Genomic DNA, 24395 nt, shown 5'->3' with positions numbered 1-24395 from the left:
CGAGGCCAAAGAACGTGGTTTTGCATCGACCTTCTTTCATTTGGAAAACATGGCTGCACGTCTCCATGCCCTTCTCCTCTGTTCTCACGAGCTGAGCTGTGACAGCAAGTGACAGCAGCTGTGGGCAACCGCACCGGCTTTCATGTGGCCTCTGCAGCGTGTCCTTGGAGCGGCACGCGGCCATGCGGTGCCCGCCAGCGGCTGCCTCTGCCAGTGGGAAGCTCGGGCGTTTCTCAGGCCTGTTCGGACGGGGCCACAGAGCCTGCCGTCACCGCGGAGCGCGGTTCTGCGCTGGACCGAGGGCACGGCTGGCTTCGACAGGCGGCCCCTGGCTGCACACAGTCGTCGGGCCAGGACCCATCCTAGAGTCCACCCGGGGGTCTGGCGGTCAGGGTGGGAGGCTCCCTCGTGCAAGGAGCCATGCCCCGCGGGCCCCGGAGGTGGCCTCCGTGTGCAGAGCACTGGGCAGTGTGGGGCGTCCGGCGCATCGTCAGGGTCTGACAGTGTCCCGGGGCAGCTGCGCACCTGCCAGCGGCCCTGATGACACCGCGTGCATGGTGGGACTGTCACAGAGCCCACGAGAGTCCCACCTGCTGACCATTTTGCGTCCACCCCAAGCAGAGTGGTGGCGGGGGCCTCCCAGCCACAGCCGAGCGCACTGCTAGGGTGCCCTCTGTTGGGAAGCGCTCAGACGCGACCCACACCCGGCTGCTGCCCCTGAGGAGCCCGTTTCCTGCTTCAGGGCCCAGGGCCCGGTCGGCTGGGGCCTCTCGCTGACCGTGGGTCACGGAGGAGGCTTTTCCTGGGCAAAGAGAACACAGCGGCCTCCATGGCCCCCGCCCACCTCCCCGTGCGCCAGGAAGAGGAAGGGGCCCCCAAGCCGTCTCCCCAACACGAGGGAAGGGGACAGACCACACGCAGGACGGCTGCCCCCTGCGTTTGCTCTCCGGTGGAAGGTAAAGACGACAAAGGTCACACGAGGCAGACACACGTCCACGGGCACACGGCTGCTTTAATGCGGCGGAGCCTGGCACACCCCGCGCCCCTCACGGCACCGCCACCACAGATGCTCAGCGTCGGCCGGCGGGCTGGGAGCTGCCAGCGCCCCCCGGCGTCCCCGCCAGGCTGCCCTCGTGGGCCAGCAGCCACTCCTTCACGTCCACGCCCCCGGTGTAGTTGCCCAGGGCTCCGCTGCTGCAGATGACTCGGTGGCACGGGACGAGGATGGGGACCTGGAAGACAGCAAGGCGGCCACCATCAGGCTGGGCGCTGGGCTAGCGAGGCCTCCGGGACAGGAGCGCTGGCCCCTGAGCACAGAGGTGCAGGAGCTGCCACGCAGGGGCTCATCCCACTGTCCCGGTGCCGCTCCCCAGGGTCTCTGGGGTCCCCACAGGGCCCGGGGGCCGGTGGAGGGAGACGCAGTCCCCGAGGTGAATGTGTGGCACCCTCCAGCCAGTCCCTGTGCAACCAGATTTGGGACGAGAAACTTAATTGCATTTGGTAAGAGATTTATAAAGTGCACTCACAAAACTTGTTACGTTCCAAGTTACAGGGTGGGTGTGTAGGGCCCTCAAACCTTTCTGAGAGGCGGCAGCAGACCCCACACCTGGGGGGGTGCACACAGGGCCCCCCACCCCGCTGCCCCACGCCCGCCCCTCGGCCCCTCCCTGCACCCCCTCTGTGTGCTCACATATGGCCCCCTGCCCGAGCGTCCCTCAATGAGCAAACCGGCGGGTACTGCCGGGCCCGAGGGGGAGCGGCCCACCCCGCCCGCACGCCGCTGCCACTTTGCAGAGGAGGAGGCCTGCGCCCCTCCTCCGCGGTCAGCACACTGGACAGCGGGGCCCCGCGCTGGCAGCTGCGTGTCCAGGGGAAGCGGCCGGGCATGTGCACCCGGGACTGCTCTCACAGTATCTGGGCACCCTCCGCTCCCCGGTGGCCCCTCGGCCTTGCCGTCACTGGAGACCCTGGACTGAGAACGGGGCCCGGGAGTCACCTGCTGGACCCCTGTCTGCCACGGTGTACCGCACGACCCGCCTGTCCACGTGCCCGCTCGGTGGCCCCGAGCGACCGCTGAGCCTGGGCGATGACACGCGCCTGCTGCCCGTCCTGGACACGGCGCCCGGTCCCGCCACCGGGGAGAGTAGGCTTTGTGCCTGCAGTGGCCCCTGGTGACACCATAGCTTCCCACAAGCCCTGTCCCCGCGCTGCCACCCTCAGGTCCCATGAAGTCCCTTGTGGAAGGTCATGTGGCTGCTGGAGGCAAAGAGGGGTCCCGCCCGGTGAGTGGCGTCCAGCCTCCGCCGCCCCGGCTGCTGCATAACCTTGCTCGGGAGGAGGGACTGGGACTCCCCCACGTCAGACACCAGTCGGGACTCCCGCCCGAAGGCCGGGTTGCCTGGGCCCGCTGACTTCCTGTTCAGCCCAGCGGAACAGAGCGAGGGGCGGTAACCCTGCAACCACCCTGCCTTCGAACGTCCTAAGATGGAACGTTTGCTCAGATTGAGGGGTTTCATCAAATGCCACGGTCACATGCATAACTGCCTTGGGGACGAGAGTGATGGCACCCAACCCAGGTCCGTGACGGATGACGCGGCGGGCGTTCCACGTAGTTCGGTGTTGCGTTTCGGCCTGGGTTTGAGTTTCCTACCCGATGGGGCTCACAAGTGCCTCTGCTTTTCTCCCCCTCTCCCCCCCGATATGCTGGGGAGCCCCAGGAGCAGGCGGGACGGGAACGACCAGTAACTGTGACTACGGCCAGGCGCCACCGTACGCACGCGGGGACGGGGAGCAGGGGCGTCTGCCGGCCACGGGCTGTTCCACCACTAGAAACGGGAGCAGGCCTCCGTCTGCGCCCTCGCCGGTGGCAGGTTTCCTGCGATTAAGATGATGAGACCTGCTAAAACCTATCGGGCGCCGAGGACGTTTCGGAGGGGCCGGACTCCTGTGCGCCCCACTCAGGGGCTCTGACGCCTAAAAGGTGCTTCTTCTCAATAACCGAGCGGCTCACGTCACAGCTGCCCGGGAGCCTCCGCGCTGTGAACCCCAACTCAGGCAGCCTGCATTCCGTCACTCCCACAGACCCGCTCTCCAGCGCCATAAAACCTCCGCGCCCGCAGATCTGTCTCCCACAGAAATAGCACGACGGGCCTTCCAATCGATGGCAGATCCCTCTGACTCGGAGCCCGCTGCCTGTTTCTGCAGCTTCGCCTTTGTTCTCGCGGGCGGCAGCCCACAGGGGAAAGAGCTTGTTTTCACGCGCGGCCTCATCAATACCTAAATCCTGGTGAGCAAGTGACACCGAGAAGCTGTAATCAATAGCTCCCTGTGCGTTTTTCTCCTGGTCAAGTGGTGCAGCCCCGCCGACGGCCCCGACACTCAGACTCGCACTAAATCTTTATCAACGACCACCTGGGTCAGCAGCGCCCGCGGCCGCGTCTCATGGAGGAGAAGGGGGAGCCTCTCTGGGCGCCGTATTGACTGCCTTTGAACTGTGTCAGGCAAATGCTGTCTGCGGAGGAGCGGAAGGGGCTCTGCGGGGGCCGGCGGGAGGGTCTGCCGTCCAGTCCACCAGGAAACGGACCGTCCTCGGCGCGGGGTCAGGGAGAGAGACTTCCGGAAGGCCGCCAAGGCGTCTTCCCTGGGTTAGTGGGTGTCTCAAGGGAAACTTTGGGAGAATGAGGAGTTGAGGACGGGTCAGGACTCCCACCCAGCAAACACCACGCCCGTCCCCGGCGAGGAAAGGGCCCCGACGCCACGCGTCTCCGGGCCTCTGGGAGCCGCCCACAGGTGCAGGCGCCGTGGGTGACCTCCAACGCCCCGGGCCAGGCCCCAGGCCCCTGGAAGCACCGCTGCTCTCTTCAGCCTGGACAGAGGCACTTCCAGGGCGCGGGTCTCCATGATGCCCTGTCAGCGCGGGGGGCCACACATGTGGTTCTGCCGCCAAGCCCCCCGTCAGCACCAAGGACGGGCCACAGCAGTGCAGGCCGTGCGTGCCAGGCACCGTCCACCGGCCAGCGGCCCCGTCTCCCTCGGGCCCGGGTCGCCTCTGGGCTCCCACAGCCCGCTCTGAGGGGTTCGCCACTGCCGGGCTCAGCTGCGCCCACTTCTGCAGGAGCGCCGGACGCGCCCGAGCCGTAGCTGGAAGCCTCGCTCAGGTCCCGGCCACCTCGAGGGTCCCTGCGTGGGTTCTGCGCGGTGCCCAACAACAGCGGGAGGCCATGGAAAGGCCTGGAGGCCCGTCACCGCCAGCTGCCTCTGGGGGGCTGAGAACAGGGGTTGGGGGCACCCACAGAGGCTCCCGCCCGGTCTGTAGTCACTGCCAGGCTCGGGTTCGGGGTGCAACAGGGTCAGTACGGGGACTTCGTGGGCTTTGGGGCATTCAGCCCCGTGGGTCCTATTGTATGAACTCCAGTGACGGAGGCCTGGTTGCACAGAGACGTTTGCAGGGACTAACAGCAGGAGGCGAGCGCTGCGGGGGCTGCAGGACAAGAAACGCCCCCGAGAGCTGGCAGGAGCGTGGTAGCCAAGGCCCGGCACCCCCGCTGCAGCAGCGAGGACCCGCGGGCGCAGAGGCAGGCGGGGACCCCTCGTTTGTACCCATCATCAGAGAGCTTGTTCTACAGTGTGGGGCGGGCGCCACGCACAGCCGGGGTGGGCGGTGCCACCTCTGTGGGTAGGTGCGCCCTGGTGTCAGACTGGGCGTAGACGGCAGGGCCCTGCTGTGGAGGAGGGACCGAGGCCCAGGAAGGAGGGGGGTTCCTACTGTCACGGCATGCGCTGTGACGCAGGACGCGGGCGCCAAGACCCCAGCAGTGGCCAGCGCTCCCTCACCAGGCGCGGCGGGGCCCTGGCAACAGCGTCCGGGCGGCCTTTTCATCCTGAGCAACGCCGAACTGGGGCGCAGCCTGGGAGACGGCGGGGGCCTCCAAAGCTACCCGCACGCTTTCGGAAACGTGATTCAGAATCACGCCCCGTGCCCCGTGAAGACGTGGCCCTGTGCGTGGCGGGGGACAGGCAGGCACGAGGCCGGCAGGAGGCCACGCAGCCCAGGCGGGGGCGGTGAAGGGCACGCTAACGAGGCCCATCGGCCCTTGTCCTCAGGACCCAGGGACACGGCAGCCACGGAGGTGGGAGCACTGCCCGGACAGTGTGGGCCCTTTAACGTGGAGGAAGACTTTTCCAGACGAGACGGCCGTTAAATCAGGGCCGTCCACCGTGGACCTACAGGAGCAGCCTCTTGGAGAACAATGCGGTTCTGTCCTGGAGACGCCGGGCTCTGCCCGGGCGCTGCCGAGCCCGTGGCGGGTGCAGCTTGGCTCTGGCCACCGAAGGCCCGCCTGGTCCCCGGGAGCCGGGATGGAGACAGCTCTGAAAACACACGGCAAAGCCATGGTGATGTTTCCGAAAGTGGGTCTGATTTAGCGACTTCCTGTCCCGTGATTCCATGATGCCGTCTGCTCTTCCTGATTGGCTGGCAGTCTCCTGTCGCATTAAACACTTGCCTTGGCTGCAGGGAACAGCCGCCACCATGGAAGTGACGGCGGGCCCTCACCGGGCCCTGGAGCCGTGAGTGAAAGCAGGCCCGTCCACGGGCCCCTCCGGCTCGGCGGGGTCTCCCAGTGGGCGGAGCCGCCCGTCCCACACAGGCCCACGTCACGGCCCCCGCCCCGAACTCAGCTGCTTTCCTTCCCGAGCCCGAGCCTGCACAGCCTCCAGCCCACATGGGACCTGACGGGACCAGAGGCGCTCCCTGAGCTTCTGGGCACGACAGACACTGCGCCCCGCACGGTGGCCCTGTCCTCGGGAAGACGGCTCCACGCGGCTGTGAACCTTGCTCTCAGCAAACCCTGACTTCAGACACACGGGAGGGACAGGAAAGAGCCTGGGGACAGAGCCAGACACGCCCGAGTCCGGTGACCCTCCCAGGTCACGTCACCGTTAGGCCGTCCCTAACAGTCAGCCTAGAAGGGCCAGACCTCGGAACAGAAGTGGCCCCGGGGAGGTGGCCCCGGCGTGTGAAGCCTTCTAGAACGCGAGCTCCTGGGGGAAGGCCGTCCCCTTTGCTGTGGTGTGGCCCCGGCACCTGGAGGGTGTCTGCATGCCTCCTGTCCAGGCTGCGGCCCACGTGCCCCCGCAGTCCCAGCAGACCGAGGGACGAGGCTGCCCGAGGCGGCCGGAATGCTTCCATACCACCTTCCCGCAAGTGGCTGGGGGCCCCACCCACGGGTGCTGCCCATGCCCCTTCTGAGACCCCGTCACAAACGCCTCCCGTCCACCCGCGCAGCACGGGCTGCTGGGAAGCCCACCTGCGTGGGCACAGGCCGCCTGCCACCCCCGCCGCGCTCACCCGGACTCACAGGGTTGCTTCTCATCGCTCTGCCCACGGCCCGCGCGGCTCGGGGGCTGCCTGCCAGGGCTGCTAACCGCTGGTAAGAAACCACCTCCCCGAACTTCACGGCCTTCAGCAGCGTCCGCAGCACCTGCCTGGTGAACGAGTCTGGAAGAGAGGGGAGCGATGTTACGCCAACAGGAGCGGCCGCCAGTCCCGCCACACAGACGCGGCGACGCACACAGAGGGGCCACCCTCAGTTAAGGCGCAGCCCCCACGCACGCACCTGTCTCCATGTCACGGGCACGGGGAACACGGGAGGCAGGCCCAGGGTGGGCCGACCCCTCCCAGGGACCCCCCGACCACACACTGCAGATCTGTGTCTCCTTCCCCCGTCCCCGTCCCCGTCCCCGCCGCAGGTGCTCCCGGTGCACAGACTCCCGCAAACGAGGGCGCGGCCCGGCCCCGAAGCACAGAAGGCCCCGCCTGCCCTCCGATGCGACCCCCTGGAGCTGGGCCCCGGGCGGGAATGCAGCTGCGCGCACACTCAGAACACCAGCCGTGGCACCAGGGGCCGGCGGGGACCTGGGCTACGGGCGTTGGCCATGAGCAGGGCTGCAGAATAGAGTAACGTGATTCCCGTTCTCATGGTCTAAACACACTGAGGTGCGCTCGCACTCCGTGCCCCTTCAGGACGAACGGGGGACCCACAGGGACGCCCCTCCCACTGCCCGGGTCAGAGCCCCTCTCTGGGCGCAGAGTTTGACAGAGAGAAGCGCCGGCCTGTGGGGGAGGCCAGGCTGAGCGCACACCAGCGTCTTCCCACGGGGACAGGAGACGCGACCCTGAGGGGGCAGCAGGTTGGTCCCAAGGGCGCTGCCCACGCAGAGGCTCCTGGGGCAGGAGTGGTGTCCGGGCAGTGCCCGTGACGGCACTAATTACACGTGGTGCCCAGCTGGCAAGTGCCATTTGGTTCTTAAAGGCAACCCACCCTTACGTGTGCGTTAAATAATAAAAATCACTTCTTAGCTGAAGGGAATGATAATCACTTCACCGGAAAAAATGTGTTTAGTCTTTATTATAACATTAAGCAAATTAAACATCAGCATAATCCAGGTGATACGAGAAAAGGGTCATCAAAGAAATTAACTTTGTTGTTCATTAATTTACACGGATTAGGGCGAGGGCAGAAGACAGCAAATGTGCTCCAGTTTTCACGATATAATTTCAAACTGTACACCATTTGTGGCAGGAGAGTGACTTTGGGGTTAATCAGACTGATTTGTCCTTTTAATTGCTTTCTATTCAAAGAAAATTCATTAGATAATGTTCTCTTCAAAATTCATGAATCAATTTAACTGAAGAAACCACATTAACGGCTCGGGGTTCATTAGCACAGGCGGCGGCGGGCTGCAGGGCCGGCTCCACGGGAAACGCGCTGTTTACTGCGCCGCCTCGGAGAGGGCCGGGCTCCGACCTGTCCGTCGTGATCACTGCTGCCGCCGTCACCACGGCTCACTTAAAAAAAAAAGGAACAGAGAGGGGGCGGCAGCCGGAGATGATGACGCAAAGCAGAGGAGATTTCAGGGGAGCCGCCCCGGAGAAGAGCGAGGGACAGCGGCCTGTGGACAGGAGCGGAGGCCGCCCGCCCGCCTCTCGGCACAGGGTGGGGCTCCTGCCGCCCCAGAGGGGACGCGCCGGGTGTTGCAGGAGGACAGCCGGGAGCTCCCCGCCTGCTGGCCACAGGAGAGGGGTGTGTGGAGTCTCCGTGGTGCAGAGCGGTCGGGGAGCGGGGCCCCCCGGCGCCGGCCTCGCCACATCACGGAGCGCCCCTCTTCCCGCGTGTAACGGGGCCGTGCGGTAACACAGGGACGTGTCCGCGTGCGAGCACCCCGTTTATCAAACATTTTCAGCACTGCTGCCCAGTTCCGCGGGAGGCCCCTGCGCGCCCCAGCAATACAGGGGGACCGGGAGCTCACGGGACGCAGGCGCAGCCTCAAGCACTTTGCTTACAAGTGTTTGCAAAGCCCAAGCCCGCGCCGCAGGGAGCAAACCCACCCGTTCGTCCTGACGGCTCTCAGAGCCGGTGCAGTGAACCCCAAGCGGGGCGCACCCAGACGTGGGCCTGGGCCTGGGTGGGGGTGGGAGCAACGTCTTCGGCTGTTAAATGTCCTTCCACGAGCCAGTAAAACCTTAATACGTAGCGCACAGAGATACACTCTTGAGGCCGAGGTGACCACGCAAATCCTCAGTGGCTGGGCCTTCATCTCAGGGGCCCAAAGGGCACCATTAAAACACTGTGCTTTTCTCACCAGGACGGGCCCCCTGCAGAGCAGGCCGTGAAGCCACAGCTGCGTGGCGCGGCCACCGTCGGCCCGTTTCCGGAAGCTCCTCTGCCCCACCCGCGCCTCCTCACCCCTCCTCCGGGCCGCTCTGGGGTCTGGCCACAGCCGCTCCTGTCCGCGCTGTGGGCCCACCTGCCGCCCACAGCACCTTGGTCTTACGGGTGGGGCCGATTTCCTCTTGGCTTGGGTGCCCACCGGACTCACGTGCTGGGACCGCCAAGCCCGCGGACATGGTTCCTCAGGTCTCCCGTGCCGGGACTGCTCCGCACCTGCAGGAGGCGAGGATGCCGCGGAGAGACGCTGTCTTCCGGGTGAGCTGTGCTCATCCCACGCGTCGGGGTGGGCCACGGGCGGCCGGTGCGGACCCCCGTCCCGGGGCGCCGGCCGGGAGCCGCGCAGATGGAACCCTCCCCTTGCCCGGGAGAAGAGAAGCAGCCAACGCCGCAGAGGCCGGCATCGCCCAACGCTCTGCCCCCGGCTTTGGAGGCATCACTGGCACGTAAAACTGTGAGATATTTAAAGCGCACGGCCCGGCGACTGGATCCACGGCGCCCGACAACCGTGAAGGCCCTGGAACCGGAGTGCTGTGAGGAGGAAGGATGTCCCTGAAGCAGAGGGGAAGACAAGGCACCTCAAAGACACGGAAGTTACAAAGACGCAGAGGGAAAGCTGGGTCCTGAAAAGTGCAGCCGCCACCACCTGGCAGCTGCGCATGGCCCCGGCGGCGGGGCGGAGGCGCCAGAGCAGAGAGCCGGTGGAAGTGAGGGCAGCGGGGCTAGCCCACCTGGAGGACACGGAGAAGGGGCTAAAAACAAATAAAGACGCTCAGAAAGGAACCTGGGACACGTGCAACAAGGCCCAAAGGCCTAACAGTTAGATTATTAGCGCTCCAGTAGAAGAAAATAAAATAGCGAAACATTTCCAAATTTGCTCGAAGGTGGACAGCTACGGAGTTAAGAAGCCGAGCAAACTGCACACGGGACAGAGCCAGAGAAACACACTCCTAGATATGCGCGCCCGCTGCTGACCTCTAAACACGAAGGAGGAACCCTCAGGACCGGGGAAAAACGCCGCAGTCCCTGTAGGGGAACCGGGAGTGCTCTCATCAGAAGCCGCTGAGGTCGGAAGGAAGTCAACCAGCTCCTGCACGTCCTGAAAGGGGCCCGCGTCCAGGTGGGAAAAGCGCTTCAACAATGAAGTCACAGTGATGACGGCTGCAGACGAAAGCCGAGGCCTGAGCTGGAGAACCGCTGCGGCGCGCAGGGAAATGACACCCGGAGGGGCCCGGGACCTTGGGCACCAGGGACGGCGGGCACCCGTGACGGCGGGCACCAGGGACGTCGGGCACCGAGGTGGAGTGGCGGGACGGATGGCCGCGCTTCTGTGCAGCCCGTGGAACGGCTTTGATGCCCGAGAGCGAAATCCTGACGAGATCAGATGCGGTTTCCACTGCATGTGGACAGACACACGCGTCCCTGCGGCATCAAGGACGGCGCAAGCGGGCCCAGCATGGAGGGGGAGCGGGTGCCAGTCTGCTCGGAGGGGGTCAGGCGCCGGGTCCGACGAGACACAGTTCAGGAGGGGCCTCCAGAACAGCCACCAGGGAAACCATAAAACGAGGGAGCTGTAGTCCAAAACGAACGGGTAAATGGAAACACCGAAGAAGCGTGAAAGCAGCCCACGGGCAGGGAAGGGGAAAGAGAGATGAAGAGCAGGGAAAAGGAAGAAAACAGATAAAATGTTACATAATAATAAAATGCAATGCAATAAATAAGATGAATAAGAAAAGGGACAAACGTCATGTTTCTGCATAAATCCACTCACATCGATAATCCCATTAAATGTAAATGGCTTAATCACACCAATGAAAAGACAGAGTGAATTTAAAAATAACCCATGGATGTACTTTCTAAAAAAATTCACTTCAAATAGCAGAGACCGGCGGGTTAAAAAGTAAAACAGTGGGAAAAGGTATGCCATGGAGACACTGATCCGGAGACGGTTACCAAGGGCAGAGTGGAGTGAGGAGCAAAGAAAACTCCCAGGGCCAAGAGGAGCACCCCGTGGTGACAACGGGACGGCCGACGGGGGTGACAGGGCGCTGTGGACGCCGACGGACCTCACGGCAGAACTTCGGACCCCAACTGGACGGTCCGCAGTTACCCTCGGGGACCCAGCACTCCTCTCTCAGGGACTGACAGACAGCAGGCAGCAAGGCAAGGATGGAGAAGTGAAAACGCGCCCCCGCCGGGCGTGCCCGACACTCTCAGACCTTCTGCCCGTCGCGGCGGAGCACAGGCTTCTTTCCAGTGCGCACGGCCTCCTGGGGCACAGAACGGGCTCTGCAGAGCCACAGTAACTGACATCGCACCCGTCACAGTCCCTGACGGTGATGCAGTCAGACGAGATGCTAATTTTAAGAAGTAACAGAAAGGTCTCCAGCCACGCGTGCAGTACCTCAGCCACGGGTCGCAGCGCGCTGCGTGGGGGCAACACCGTGTCCCTGCTCACGGGACGCGAGCAAAGCGAGGGCCACCCCAACACTGACCGCGTTAAACGCGCACTTGAGAAAAGAAGCAGCTCCTCAAAGTAATAATTTCAGCTTCCAACAAAATAAAACCAAATGAAGAGGAAGGAAGTAAACCAAGGCAACGGCAGAGCTCAATGAGACTGAAACCAGAGCAACGATAAGAGTGAAACATGCGAAACTGGAATTGGGTTCCCTGAGAAGATCGATAAAATGGACAAATCTCTAGCAAGGCTGATAAAGGGAAAAAAAACAAATTACCAACACGAGGAATGAGAGAGCGGATGTCAGTACCGGAGGCCCGGGCATTAAATGGGGGACCAAGTGTCCCTTCAGTAACGACGTGGAACAGCCAACCGCGGAACGCAGCAGCCCCACTTACCGAAAACTACAACCTGCCTCACCTCGTCCACCATGACACGGAAAACCGGGACCGTTCTGTACCAGCCAAAGGGCTTAATAGTCTAACATCTGAAATCACCAGGGTCAGATAATTCCACTAGTAAATCTTATCAAACAACTAGTTAAAGAGGAAATACATCAATTTAGCATCATCTTTTCCGAAAGAAGAGGGTACACTTCCCAAGGCATTTTTATGAGGCTATAATTACTCCAAGATCAAAACCAGAAAAAGACAGAAACCGGAAACGTACAGATTAGTGTCTCCCAAGGGCACAGATCCAAAAATTCTCAACCAAGCACTGGCAAGTCAAATCCAACTGCACATAAAATGAGCAAGACACCAACACGCGGTGGACTCTGTCCCAGAAACGCAGCGCTCTCTGATATCTGAAAAGCGAGTCTTTCTATAAATCAAGACCGTGTGCGGGGGTGAAAGGACAGACCCACAGACCCACGGACGAGAACAGACACAGACCCCCCGGGACGGAAACAGAGGCGCAAAGGCAAGTTGGCGGCAAAGGACGGTCTTTCCAACACACGTGCTGAACTACGGGGCGGCCTCACGTGGAACAGTGAATTGAAACGCAGACCACGCATACTTCGCAAAAAGAAACCGAACATGGACCGCGGATCTAACCTGAACGGCAAAGCTATAAAAGATCACAGGAGAAAAACCCGGGGGGCCCGGGGTTTCGAGAAGCGCTTCAGATACAGCAGGGTCCACGGAAGGAAGAGCGATGCGTGTGCTGGGTTTTCTGAAAAGGAGGGGTCCCTGCTCTGCGGGAGGTGCCGCTCACCCTGAGAGGCCGCAGGCGGGAGCGGGCGTCGGCCAGGCGCACACCCGTCACAGCACCGTGTGCAACACGCGCGCAGCTCACTTACAGCTCGGCAGCAGGAAACGGCCCCGTTATAAAATGGGCACGTGCTCTCAGTGTACACGCACCAAAGAAGAGACGCAGATGACCGATGAGTCCGTGCGACAGGAGGGGACCCATCGCCTGTCATTGGGGGTGACAGGTTCAAACAGCGAGGCACGGTCACATGGCGCTGCGACGCCTACAAACCAGCCTGCGGACACCAGCTGTGGGCGAGGACGCAGAGCCGCAGACGCACCTTCACGCCGGGCGCCATGCACCGTGGCGCGGCCGCTCTGGGGGCGAGTTTGGCGGCTCCTCCCAAAGCGAAACGGAGACTCATCCCATGAACCAGCAATGATATGTCCGGGTGTGCGCGCGTCTGCTGAGTGAAAACACGCTCACACGAAAGCCCACGTGTGAACGTTCACAGTGGCTTTATGCGCCTATTGGCGGAACCTGGAAGCGGCCAAGACGCCCTTCAGCAGGTAAACGAACAAGCTAAGAAATGCGTGTGCCGTGGGAAGTGGACGCGCGGGTTAGGCTGGCAGCCCGGGTGGCAGAAGCAGCTGACTCCGCAGCGAGTGGGGTGTGGAGGGTCTTCCTCAGGAGACTCAGTCACAGTCGTGAAGGCCCCTCCGTGTGCATGGCGCTCGCGGGCTGGATCCGCGGTGGGTCACCTCTGTGGTCTGCAGGGGCCCCAGGAGACAGGGCCAGGGAGCCTTCCAGGGGGTGTGCTCTTCCGACCACACGGCTAATTATGTGGCCTGTCCTCTGGGCCAACAGAGGGGCCTTCTGGTCAAGCTGAGCAGTGATGCCATGGTCTCGGCTCCTTGGGTCCAAGCCGGTTTCTGCTGGCCTCACGGCTAGTGGCAGGCCACCACGTTGTGGGTCGCGCTGCCCAAGCCTGGCCCACGCCTGGTAAGAACACCTGCCGGCAGCAGACAGCGCCCGGGCGTGCAAGACCCAAGCCCGGGACGTCCACAGAGGAGCCCCCGAGGTCTGAGCCACGCGGGGCTCACACGGGCGTGGGTGCTATTTTAAAGAAGAGTCACTTGGAAATTTGGGGCAATTGGCTTAAAAATCAAGATGGCAGTGACCAGGGCTTACATTTGTGGCCCAGACACTGTGCCGTGGGCTCCATCTCATGCAGCCCTGGGACGCCCGTGACTCGGGTGCTGTCATTGTCCCCTCTGTGGGTGAGACCCCCAGGTGAGGCTCAGCGCCACCGTGGCCACTGACCCAAGAAGGTTCTCCCTCAGGAGGGCGGGCCTCAGGCAGGGGCCCCTCTGCGCTCCGCGCCCTGTGCTCACACAGCTTCACAGCGGGAGGCCTCTGGACGCCGGTCACGCCACGCCCGGCTCTCCTGCTGGTCGCACGGGTACACGGCGCGAGGGTCCCAGGAACCTGACCTGCCTGCAAGGGCCTCGCCCCTCAGGGCCGCACGGTGTCCAGGGTGGGCATCCATGATACTGGCAAAAGCATAAAAAAGCCACACTGTCTTTACATGGTTTTGGTCTCAGAAAATAGTGTTTTTTAGAAAGATTTTATTATTTATTTTTAGAGAAGGGGAGAAGCGAGGAAGAGAGAGGGAGAGAAACATGCATGTGAGAGAGGACGACCTATCGGGAGCCTCTTGTACGCACCCCAACTGGGGACTGAACCTGCAACCCAGGCATGTGCCCTGCCCGGGACTCAGACGGGTGACTTTTCGCTTTGGGGGAGGGCTCCCAGCCCACTGAGCCACACAGGTCAGACTGGAAAATAGTTAATTTGGATACAGATGTTTGATGACAGGCAGTGGACTGTCACTTTAAAACAGAGACACTCACAGACCCCTCGAGATCCAGAGCTCTTTGGGGTCAACGATTCTGAGGAGGACAGAGGGCCCCGGGACAGCTGAGTGGGGCCCCCAGCTCAGGGGCAGCAGCGCTTCCTCCGCACCGGCCGGTCTGGGCGCACGGGGAAGACGGGCCTGCGGAGGGACGCGCCTGTCAGCCCGGGAAGGGTCCCCGCCGCCTCCGCGTGCAGGGGCTGGCACTGTCCCCCGGCGAGGCCGTCAGGTGAGGTAAGGCACACCCCCCGGAAGCCGCGCCGGACGCCTGGGTACTCGCCTTGCCAATAATTAGAGTGCCCGAAACATATTTAACAGAAGAATTATGCCTCAGACCTGAAGCTCGAACTTAGGAAGCCTACAGAGAAATGATTAAACGGTGAACCTCCTGGTATGAGTGTGAATAATTATACATTAACACCCGCTACCACTCAAATGATTGTCATTCAGCTCAAAGCTGGGTAACGGGCTTCTGAACAGGTGTTACTGGTGTCTGAACAATGTGAGGCAGACAGAGATGCAATGCACAGGAATGCAGGGGCGGCGGCACATGCCAGGGTCCCTGACGGAGAAGGGAGGCGGGAGTCAGCCACAGGATGGGGATGTCAAACCCGCCTTCCCTTGGTGGCTTCAGTCACGCAGCAGACAAGGGACCCGTTTCATGTGCCAGCACACCCTGGCCTGGTCAGCAACTGCAGCCTGTCAGAAACTTCCAGAAGCCTCCTGCCAGCCCGCACGGGCACCCAGGAGGAGAACAGAAGCCTGCCAGCTCCTCCGGCAGACGTTGCTCGTGGCTTCTGGGAGTCTAAAAATCAGCTTCCTCCTGTGCCCGGGCAGCACCTGCGCGTGGTCTCGGCCCCGCGGGTGGGGGTTTCCACCGGCTCAGTCCCCTTCATTTCAGGGAGCACCAGCAGATCTTCCAGGGTGCATGGTCTGAACGACCCCCACCCATGTGGCTTCTTGGGCTTCTCTGAAAGAGCCCGGGGGTCTGTTAAATAATTTTTGCTAACTTTTGAAGAGCAATCCAACAGAAAGGAGCGAAGCCCTTAATTTCTTAATGAATTATTCTTCACGCGAGGAAGGCGCGGTGCGGGAGAAGGCGCAGGCCCAGCCGTCCGAGGGCGGCGCGAGGAGCCGGCGGGCTGTGGTTTCCCCGCAGAGCACGCGCGCTCCTCGGGGACTCGTCTCAGGATCCGCACCGAGCCTCTGCCGCAGGGCAGCCGGAGGATTCAAAGGCGCTGGGGCTGGGTTTTGAGTGATGGAATCCGGCTCCTACCGTGCTGCTGACTTTGGTCTGTCCCCTGCTCAAAGGAGGACGGGGCCCGTGCAGGTGCGGGTGCAGGGGTCCCAGCAGGGGGGCGAGGACGGAGGACAGAGGAGAGCCTGGCCGGGGCCCCGCATGGGGAGGGAGGCAGTGCGCCGGGCGTCGCCACCAGCCGGGTGGGCACAGGGGCCCTCCCCTCCCGCAGGGCCAGGGCCTGGCAGACGTCGCGCCTCCGGTGCCTCTGGCTTCCTGCACCGGCGTCGGCTTTGTGACCTGGAGTCAGTCTGCACCCCGTTACGAGCGGGCGAGTCCGGACCTGCTCCCTGAGCTCGGGGCAGGTCAGAGGACAAAGCAGGGTGACCGCCCACTGCCCGCAGAGGGCGGGGCGGACCAAGGACGGCCTGGGCGCACGGACGGTGGCCGTGGCTCACGTGGGAAGGCACGGCCACGGGTCAGGAGGCTCTGCCTCACTCCTTGGTGGAAGGCTGGTCCCCTCGGGTGTCTCCTGAGGGGAGTGGCTGCTGTCACCAGCCCAGTGAGCAGAGCCCGTGCCTGTCCCCAGCCACTCAGCCCTGCCCAGCAGCAGCTGATGGCCACTGCTCAGGAGCAGGGTCGCCTGGGCACATTGTCCCAAACAGCGACGCCTCAAATTCAGGCTCACACCACGTGACAGAGGGAAGACCCTCACACTGAGTACAGGCTGTTCCTAGGTATCCATCACTTAATGGGCTCATCCCCCATCTATTAAACAGCAATCAGCAGCTACTGCAGGGGCCCCCCGCGGTGGGGGCCGCGGGCAGTGAGCACCCGGCGCTCACAGCTGCTGTGGCAGGACCCGGAGGCGAGTGCAGGCTGAGATGGGGCTCACGGCAGAGACTGGGCCAGGGCGGGTCCCCTGCGGACAGGGCACCGGACCGAGACCTGCGGGCTGCAGGCGGGGGGTGCTGCCCACAGGGAGGGGGCCGGCGCAGGGACCCTGGAGTGTGGCCAGGCCTCAGGCGGCAGATGCTGCACAGTAGGCCGTGGAGTTGTGGGTCTGACCGGGCGACACCAGGAGACAGTGCAGGGGCCGCCGCGGGGAGGACATCGCCCAGTTGTGTCTTCCATGGCTGGCCCAGAGCCAGGGCGAGAACACACGGCCTCCCCCGGAGACAAAGCCCTGAGCGCCCAGGGCGAGCTCGGCGCCTGCTGGGGCTGCTCCCCTCAGTCCCCTTCTGGGCTTGCCACTCAGCAGTGGCATCGGCCACCCCGACCGAGCTGACTGCCAGGCCACCCACGGGCCTCCTGTGATGCTCTCCCTCCTGGACGGGCCAGTGTCTGGTAAGTAAGGTCCTTCTCCAGCGTTTTTCTAACCCACGTCTGTGTGGGGCCGGCTGTAGGCCGGGGGGCTCCCAGTTCCCCTGCACAAGCCCCTCGGAAGGGCTGCGTGGTGTCCCCGTGACGTGGTGTGACTCACGGGGACGCAGCACAGGGGATGGTGTGTGCCACGACCCGGCTGTGGGAGGGCGGGCGCCGCTCTGACCAGCTCCTGTGGGTCACTCAAGCCAGCCCTGTCATTGGGCAGGAGCAGGAGCGTGACCACCAGTGGCCGGGACTGCGGGGCCGCCTTGGGTGGCCGTCCCCAAGTGACTCCTGTCTGGACAGCATCGTGCCACTACAGAATTTGGCAGGGAACCCTGGGAGGACCGGAAGTCACAATGTCACCTGTGACTTCATCCACGGACGCTGGAAACGGGACGGCACACGCCAGCAACCTGACGTCCGTGTGCCCTGGTGGCCGCGTCCCCCGCCGACCTTGAAGCTGGGGCCGGACTTGAACACAGGCACAGAGTCCGCAGTCAGAGCCTCGTCACACTGTCCCCACAGGTCGGCAGCCTCTGAGCCCCCACGATGCTCCCACTCAAATGGAGCAGCTGCTGCTTCTAATCCCTGCGTGGGGTGACACGTCTCACCTTCAGCAGCAAAGAGATAAGGCGAGTGTGTTTGACGCAGGTTCCTCCGGCAGCCCGGTGACAAGTGCCAACACCACTTTCACACCCTGTCGCGTGGTGGTGACTTCCTTTTGGTGCTGGAAGAATCGGCCCCGCTTCAGATGTGAACTAGGGTGGGACAGACACACCCCGGGGAGGCAGGGGGCGGCGGTGTCACCCCTGGTCAGTGCAGTGGCCAACACGATGCCGCGGCCGGCGTGAGAGCCGGGGCCAGGCCACACTGCACCGCCTCCTGCAGCCCCGGCACGGCCAGGACAGGGTCCCCCCGGCACTGCCATAGGGGTGGTGACGTGGACGAGAGCTCGGTCGCACTGGTGCCCCTCACGAGCAGGCCAAGCCCTGAGCTCAGCTCCCTGCCCTTGGAAAGGAGGCCCTGGTGACAGGAAGCCGGCACCAGCGTTGGGCAGCGTCCCCGCCGTGGGGGAAGTGCCCTGCGGAGCGTGCTGCGCCCCGTGCCGCTGCCGCACGCAGAGCGGGACGCTGACTGGCCTCCCTGCCCCTCGGGGCTGGCGCAGGGCTGCAGAGCAGAACCAACTGCGCTTCCCAGGCGGCATGTGCCCAGAGATCCAGGTCAACCCGAAAGCTGGCAATCCTGGGGACTGAGGTGACGTTTCGGCGACAGGGATCAGGCGCCAGCAGGTAGGAAGGACCGTGTGATCGCCAGGAGATCACAGGCAGGACAGGGTGGCCCTGGCTGTTCTGCACAGAGGATTGCCGAGACAGCTCACGGCCCCACGATGGCCCTGAAGTCCCCTCACTGCCGCTGAGAAACCAAGAATCGGGCGATGCCGGACCTGGGCTCTGTCCTGAGCCTCCGGGCTGTGACACGCCCTGTTGCCCGGGGCAGAGGCCACCCGGCCGCAGAGACGGCATCACGGCACACCGGTGCCTGCACCCGGCCCCGCAGAGCCAGCGGCTGGAAGGCCTGTCGGGGGTTCAACACAGAGGCTCCGGGAAGGACGGCGCACGGACACGAGGCTTCTCAGGGCCACCTGACGCTCGGATCAGCGCCTCTCCACGCCCCGCGTCGGCAGCAGACGGGGGGTATGAGCTAATTCCATGAAGCCCTCTGCATGGGGGCCACTTGCCCGAGTCGCTCAGCCCGCGGCATGCACACAGAGGCTCCGGCCGGCGCAGGGCACTGATGTTGGCCACGCCCCTGGCCAGGCACGGGCCGGCACACTGGGCTCCACGTGGACACGGACCCTGGGCCGCCCGCCACCGGTGAGCGGGGCGGTCCGTGGCTGAGGGCGAAATGGAGGGGCGACCTCGGGAAAAGTGCTCCTGGCTTCCTTCGCTGAGCCCCACGATCCAGCCCACAGGCCGGGGTCTGGGCTTCCTCTCCCTCGCCGCGCCCCCAGATCAGGACGGCGAGCCCGGCCTGCGGGCGGGGAGGGGCCTGTGAGGCCTGCTGGCGACTGAGGGACAGATCGGTCCCCCCCAGATCCTGTCAATCGCGAGCTCAGCTGCTATACGCCTCCGCGTGCAGGGCCGCGTGAAGATTTCCGTTCGTCTGGGTAAACACCCAGGAGCGTGAGGGCCGGCCCACAGGGGAGCAGCCGGCTGCGTTGTGCGGGAAAGCGCCGGGCCGTCCTCAGCGGCTGCGTCCCAGCAGAGGGAACCGGCCCCCCCGCTCCCCGTCCCGCCGCACCGGCCACCCTCACAGGGGGGCAGAGGTACCTCCTTGTTTCAGTCTGCATCTCCCTGAGGACATGGGATGCTGAACACTTTGTCACCTGGTTACTTGCCACTGGCCAGGGCTCTGCTCGGGTCTTCGGCTCCTTTTTTAACTGGTTCTTCATTTTCTGATGGTTGAGTTTCAGGGGTTCTTTGTGTGTTCTTGATAATAGTCCTTCAGCAAATGCCTTTTGCAAACATTTCCTCCCAGCCTGGGGCTTGTCTTACTAGGTCTCTCTGACACCGGGTCTCACAGGAGTTTTAATTTTAACAAGTCCAGCTTATCGATCCCCCTTCCCTGGCGGGGCCGCCGCCACACCATGGCCAGCCACGTTTCCTGCGGTGTTGCCTTCCAGGAGTCTTACGGTGTGTGCCTCACGCTTAGGTCTGTGACCCATTTTAAGTTACGTTTCAGGAGGGCGCACGGTCTGTGTTGGCTTCATTTAGCTGCACGCCATGGGCAGCTGTTCCAGAACCATCTACTGAAGAGGAGCTTTTGCGCCTACGCCGAGGACCAGCTGCCTGCACGCCCGTGGGCCTGTCTCTGGGGGCGGTGGGCGGCACTGCTGACCCGCGTCTGGGCTTCTGCCCACACGCCACTGTCTCGGTTCCGTGGCTCTACCGTGGGTCTTGAGCTCGGCAGTCAGTCCTCCAACTCTTCCTTCTTGTGTTGGCTAATCTGGGTCTTTTGTAGCTCTCTATAAACTTTACTTTTAAGTTTTTAAACATTTTGTTTTATTTGTTGACTTTTAGAGAGAGAGCGGGAGAGGGAGAAAGAGAGAGACACTGATGTGCTGTTCCACTTATTCATGTGTTCACTGGCTTATTGTTGTGTGTGTCCTCGCCAGGGACTGAACCCAAAGCTGGGTGCATCAGGGTGATGTTCTGACCAGTGGAGCCACCCGGCCAGGGCCTCTAAGTAAACCCCAGAATCAGCTGTCGGCCCCCCAGATCGCCATGCTGGACTTTTGATTAGATTGCATGGAAGCTACAGGTCAGGTCGGGAAGAACTGACCTCTGGACCATGTTGAGTCTTCCTGTCCGTGAGCATGAACGTGATATCTTTCATCATCTTTATAGTTTTCCAGGCCTTGTACACACTTTGTTAGATTCAGACAAAATCTGTGTGGTGTTAATGTCACGACAAGCACTTGTCCCTGTGTTTGTGACTGAGTCTGTCCATCTTCCTTGTGGAGAGGCAGTGCCTTCTGCTGAGCTACTTACTGGGCTTGTCTTTTCATTACAGACCACACACGTGTCCCTGCATCCCACGTTCCAGTCCTCTGTCAGACACACACGCAGCAAAATGTTCCTCTTGCTCTGTGGCTTTCCTATTCATTTTCTTAACAATGAAAGTCTAACTTATTGATATTTTCTTTCATAGTTTTATATTTATGCTGTATATGATGTTTGTCTTTTAAATTATGAAGATATTTCCCATGTTTTTCCCTAAGACCTTAGAGTGGCAGCTTCATGTGTAGGCACATGATACGCCTCAAATTAATTTTTATGTACAGCGTGAGCTCGGGGCCAAGGGACAGTATTTTTAGTTGTTCACACACTATTTGTTGAAAAGCCTGAACTTCCCTCGCGGGTCTCCGCGGCGTCGTTCTCAAAGATAAGAGCACCGTGCAGGAGGAGAGCTCCGTCCCGTCCTGCTGCTCCCGGTGCAGATCCCCACGGCAGCGTCACGGTGCCTTGAGTACAGAAGGTCTGTAGTAAGTCTGGAAACCAGGTAATCTAAGACCTACAACTTCATTCTTTTTCAAGATTGCTTTCGGATTCTAGGCCCCTCGCATTTCCACATGCCTCGGCGGTTGGCTGGGAGCCTAAAAGCCAAAGGGAACCGACTATCGAAGACAGCTCACGCAGAAGGAACTTCTCGGCAGCGCTGCTTGCTCCGACGGCCACGCTGCGTGCTGCGCTCAGGTCCTCCTTACTTTATCTCAGACACGGTTAGATTGTCCGTGGAGGTGTCACGCACGTTTCTTACTGAAGGTAATCCTGAATGCTTTATATTTTGACACTACTTGTAATTGTTTTTTAAGCTTTAATTACGTAAACATTAATTAATTTTCTATATTCAAATTATATCCTCAACTTTGTTCAATTTACTTGTTTTAATGGTTTTCAAAATTCTATAACATAGTCTATGTAAATAATTATATGACCTGAAAAAATACAGTTGTCCACATTCTTTTCTGAAGCGCATGCCTTCATTCTTCTTACCCCTTTGCTCAGAAGTCTCTCTTCTTTTACATCATCTGTGTAATGTAGAAAACGCGCAGCGAGGCCTGTGGCGCCCAGTCTGCCGATCTGTCTCTGCCTTTTTACTTGGACCCGAGACCACTTACATTTACTGCAACTATCAGTGAACGTGACGAGATGCCATCTGTCCCATCCGTCTTCTGTTCTCCCTTCCGTCTTTCTCCTGCCTTGTTTCTGACTGAGGAACCCTAAAATCAGGCTTCTTTTCTGTCTTCCGCATCGGCCTGCGGCCTGTACAGTTTGGTGCTGCTCCTCACGGCTCGCCAGGATTTACAACACGCACCTCTGGCTTGTCAGTCGGCCCTCAGATAACATCGCACCCGTCCGTTGTCCTGGGTTTTACTTCCACGTATGATTTAAACTTCCAAATTCATCACGGTTAATTTTACTGTGAATAGTTGAAAGAAAATAAGAAAACTGGGAAACAAGCTTTTTATAACCCCCCCAGGGTTCCATTTCCAGTCCCCCAGACGGCCGGCCCGTCTCTGTGGCAGCTGCAGAGGCCGGGGTGCCCCTTTCCGGCCGGGCGCCCACGCCTTTCCAGGTGAGACCCTGCCTTTCTGGACGGGCTCCTCCCTGTGCCCCGCCTGCAGCGCCAGCACGCGCCCGGCTGCCACGTGCGCAGACAGGAGAGGGCCCTTCGGGGCCTGCGGGGTCTTCATCACACGGGGCGGGGACCCGCTCAGGGGCCGAGACTCCGGGAGGCGTCCAGGGGGACGTCCCTGCCACCGTGGAACCTCAGAAACACGGTCCTGGCGGCGCTGCCGGGGGATGGGCAGGGGAGGGACGCCAGGACAGCGGAGCCCAGAGGCCGCCAGCATCCGCGCGCTCCTGCAGCAAACGTGTGCGGAGCCCTCGGCGGGCCGGGCCCCGTGGCCGGGAGGCGCGGCGGCGGGTGAGACACACTCGGCCCGGAGTCGAAGGCTCTGCGCTTCCCCCCGGAGGCCTCGTTCATGACCAGGACACCGGCTTTCACATAACCCTCGTTCACGGAACACACTTCCCGGCTCCTCCTTGTGGAACGAGGACGTGACAGAAACAGTGACGCCAGGGACTTGCCGGGAGCACAAGGCACGCCTTGGCACACAGGCCCGGGGACTGAGGCCTGGCGGGCCCGGCCCCCGCCCCCTCGCTTCTGTTCTGCAGAGCAAGGGACGCGCTCAGAAGGCGGCCAGGCCCCTCCGCCACTGACTCGGTCGGGGCGCGGCCGGTACAGAGCGACACAGCGCTAGTACTGCCACAGCCACGCGCCACAAGACCCCAACAGCGGTCAAGGCGGCTGGCCCTGTGGCCCCCGTGGCAGGTGCCCCGTCACCTCTGCCCTCCCCTGCCGGCCGCCACTGCTGGAGCCCGTGTGTCCCCACTGTGCCCAGGGCACCCTGCACGGTGCCTTCTGGTGGTCGAGGTATGTCTGCGCAGGGCGGGCGGAGAGCAGAGGACAGGGGGCCGAGGACCCCGGCTTCCATGCCGCCTGGCGGCCCTGACACAAGCAGGAGGCGTGTGGCACCTCCAAGGATGACACCGACGGGGAAAGGTCACAGGCAGCGTGGAGCGGGCCCGGCCTTGTCCCCTGGCAGCTGCGTAGCACGGGGCTTTGTGGCGGTCACTCCTGAGAGCCGCCTCCCTCAGGAACAGCTCTGCGGTCAGCGGCTCCGGCCAGGAGCGCCGCTCTGCCGGGGGACCCCGCGGGCCGACAGGTCGCGGCCTTGCTCTCCCAGGCATACACCGGCGCGGGCTCCCGGGTCGTCCAGGGCTCTGGTGGATGGGCTGCCACGCGTGGGTCAGGGCCTGGAGCTCCCCGGGCACACTCGGCAGGCGGGGCGGACAGGACAGCCTGTGGCTCCGGTCATGCAGCCCACACACTTTGCAGGGGCTGGACGCCGTGGCCTGAAAACCAAGATGTCACCTTGAAGGTCACACCACGGGCAAGGGCGCCTGCTCTCTGGGATGAGCCGCGGTTGGCAGGCCGACGTGGCGAGTGCTGTGCGTCCCTGTCACTGTGCCTGGTGCGCAGGGTGCATCCAGAGTGCAAGGCGAGGCTTCCCCAGAACCCTCAGCAGGCTCGCTGCTGGGCACCCCCGCCCCCCAGCCCCGCAGCCCAGAGCGAGGCCAGAGCTGTGCTCACGGGCAACCTTCCCACGGAGGGTCTTGTGTTACAAATAGGCCGTTAGTAACATTCAGCACAAATGAACAAGACTGCCCCTCCGTATTCTAGAAAAGAAAACACGGCGGGGTCGGACGACAGTCGGGGGCCCCTTGCCAGGTGCTGAGCCCGAGAGGCCCTTGAACTGCGTGGGTCCAAGGGGCAGGCTGTGAGGAGCACCAAGAGGTGTTAATGGTTTCAATATTTATCTGCTGCAGGGAAGCACTCTGAAAAGAAGACAGAAAAAATCCTGCTAATGGCTGTGTCTTTGCCATTAAAATGAAAAGCTTAATGCATCTTATAATCAGAGGACAATTTGCAAATCATTAAGAGAAATGTAAAATTCCATTAAAATACAAATCAAGAGACTCTCCCTGGGCTAATAATCTTTTTGATATTATTTTGCATTTCACTATTTCTGTTCCAACACCCAGACCCCACAAATGATCAGGCCGGGAACATGCTCCTTACCGCAGCCTACTTCTTTAACGAGAGACGGAGAGAAGGATAATCTGCTATTCAGAGCAGGTACTAATGAAGAATTCCATATATTCTGAAATTTAATTAAAACCCCAAAGATTTCAAATTAGATGCAATTTGAAATGCCTGGGGCAGAAATACATGCACTTGCTTGGCGAGGGTACCACACTGGAAGCTGATACCGTAATTGGTCTTGATGTATTTTTGTGTTGCCGGGCTGAAGCACAGAACTCATAACCATATAAAAATTCTCTGTAGATTACCTGCTCATTGAAAATG

The 24395-nt window shown here is 61.8% G+C and overlaps 1 protein-coding gene across 1 annotated transcript in view; it reads right to left on the bottom strand.

Moving 5' to 3' along the window:
* Positions 1-992: 992 nt before the first annotated feature.
* Positions 993-24395, bottom strand: part of MGMT (O-6-methylguanine-DNA methyltransferase) — a 164004-nt gene continuing 140601 nt past the window's right edge. The window contains exons 3-4 of the mRNA XM_090279590.1: positions 6350-6499; positions 993-1232 (exon numbers count right to left, since the gene is read on the bottom strand). Coding sequence (XP_090135716.1) covers positions 1154-1232; positions 6350-6499 — 229 coding nt within the window. The 3' untranslated portion in view covers positions 993-1153. The remainder of the gene's footprint in view (positions 1233-6349; positions 6500-24395) is intronic.

Source organism: Furipterus horrens, unplaced genomic scaffold (assembly GCF_987537825.1).
Source record: "Furipterus horrens unplaced genomic scaffold, mFurHor1.1.pri manual_scaffold_5, whole genome shotgun sequence".
Taxonomy (NCBI): domain Eukaryota; kingdom Metazoa; phylum Chordata; class Mammalia; order Chiroptera; family Furipteridae; genus Furipterus; species Furipterus horrens.
The sequence above is the reverse complement of the archived record's forward strand: the minus strand, read 5'-3'. Positions and strand labels throughout refer to the sequence as shown.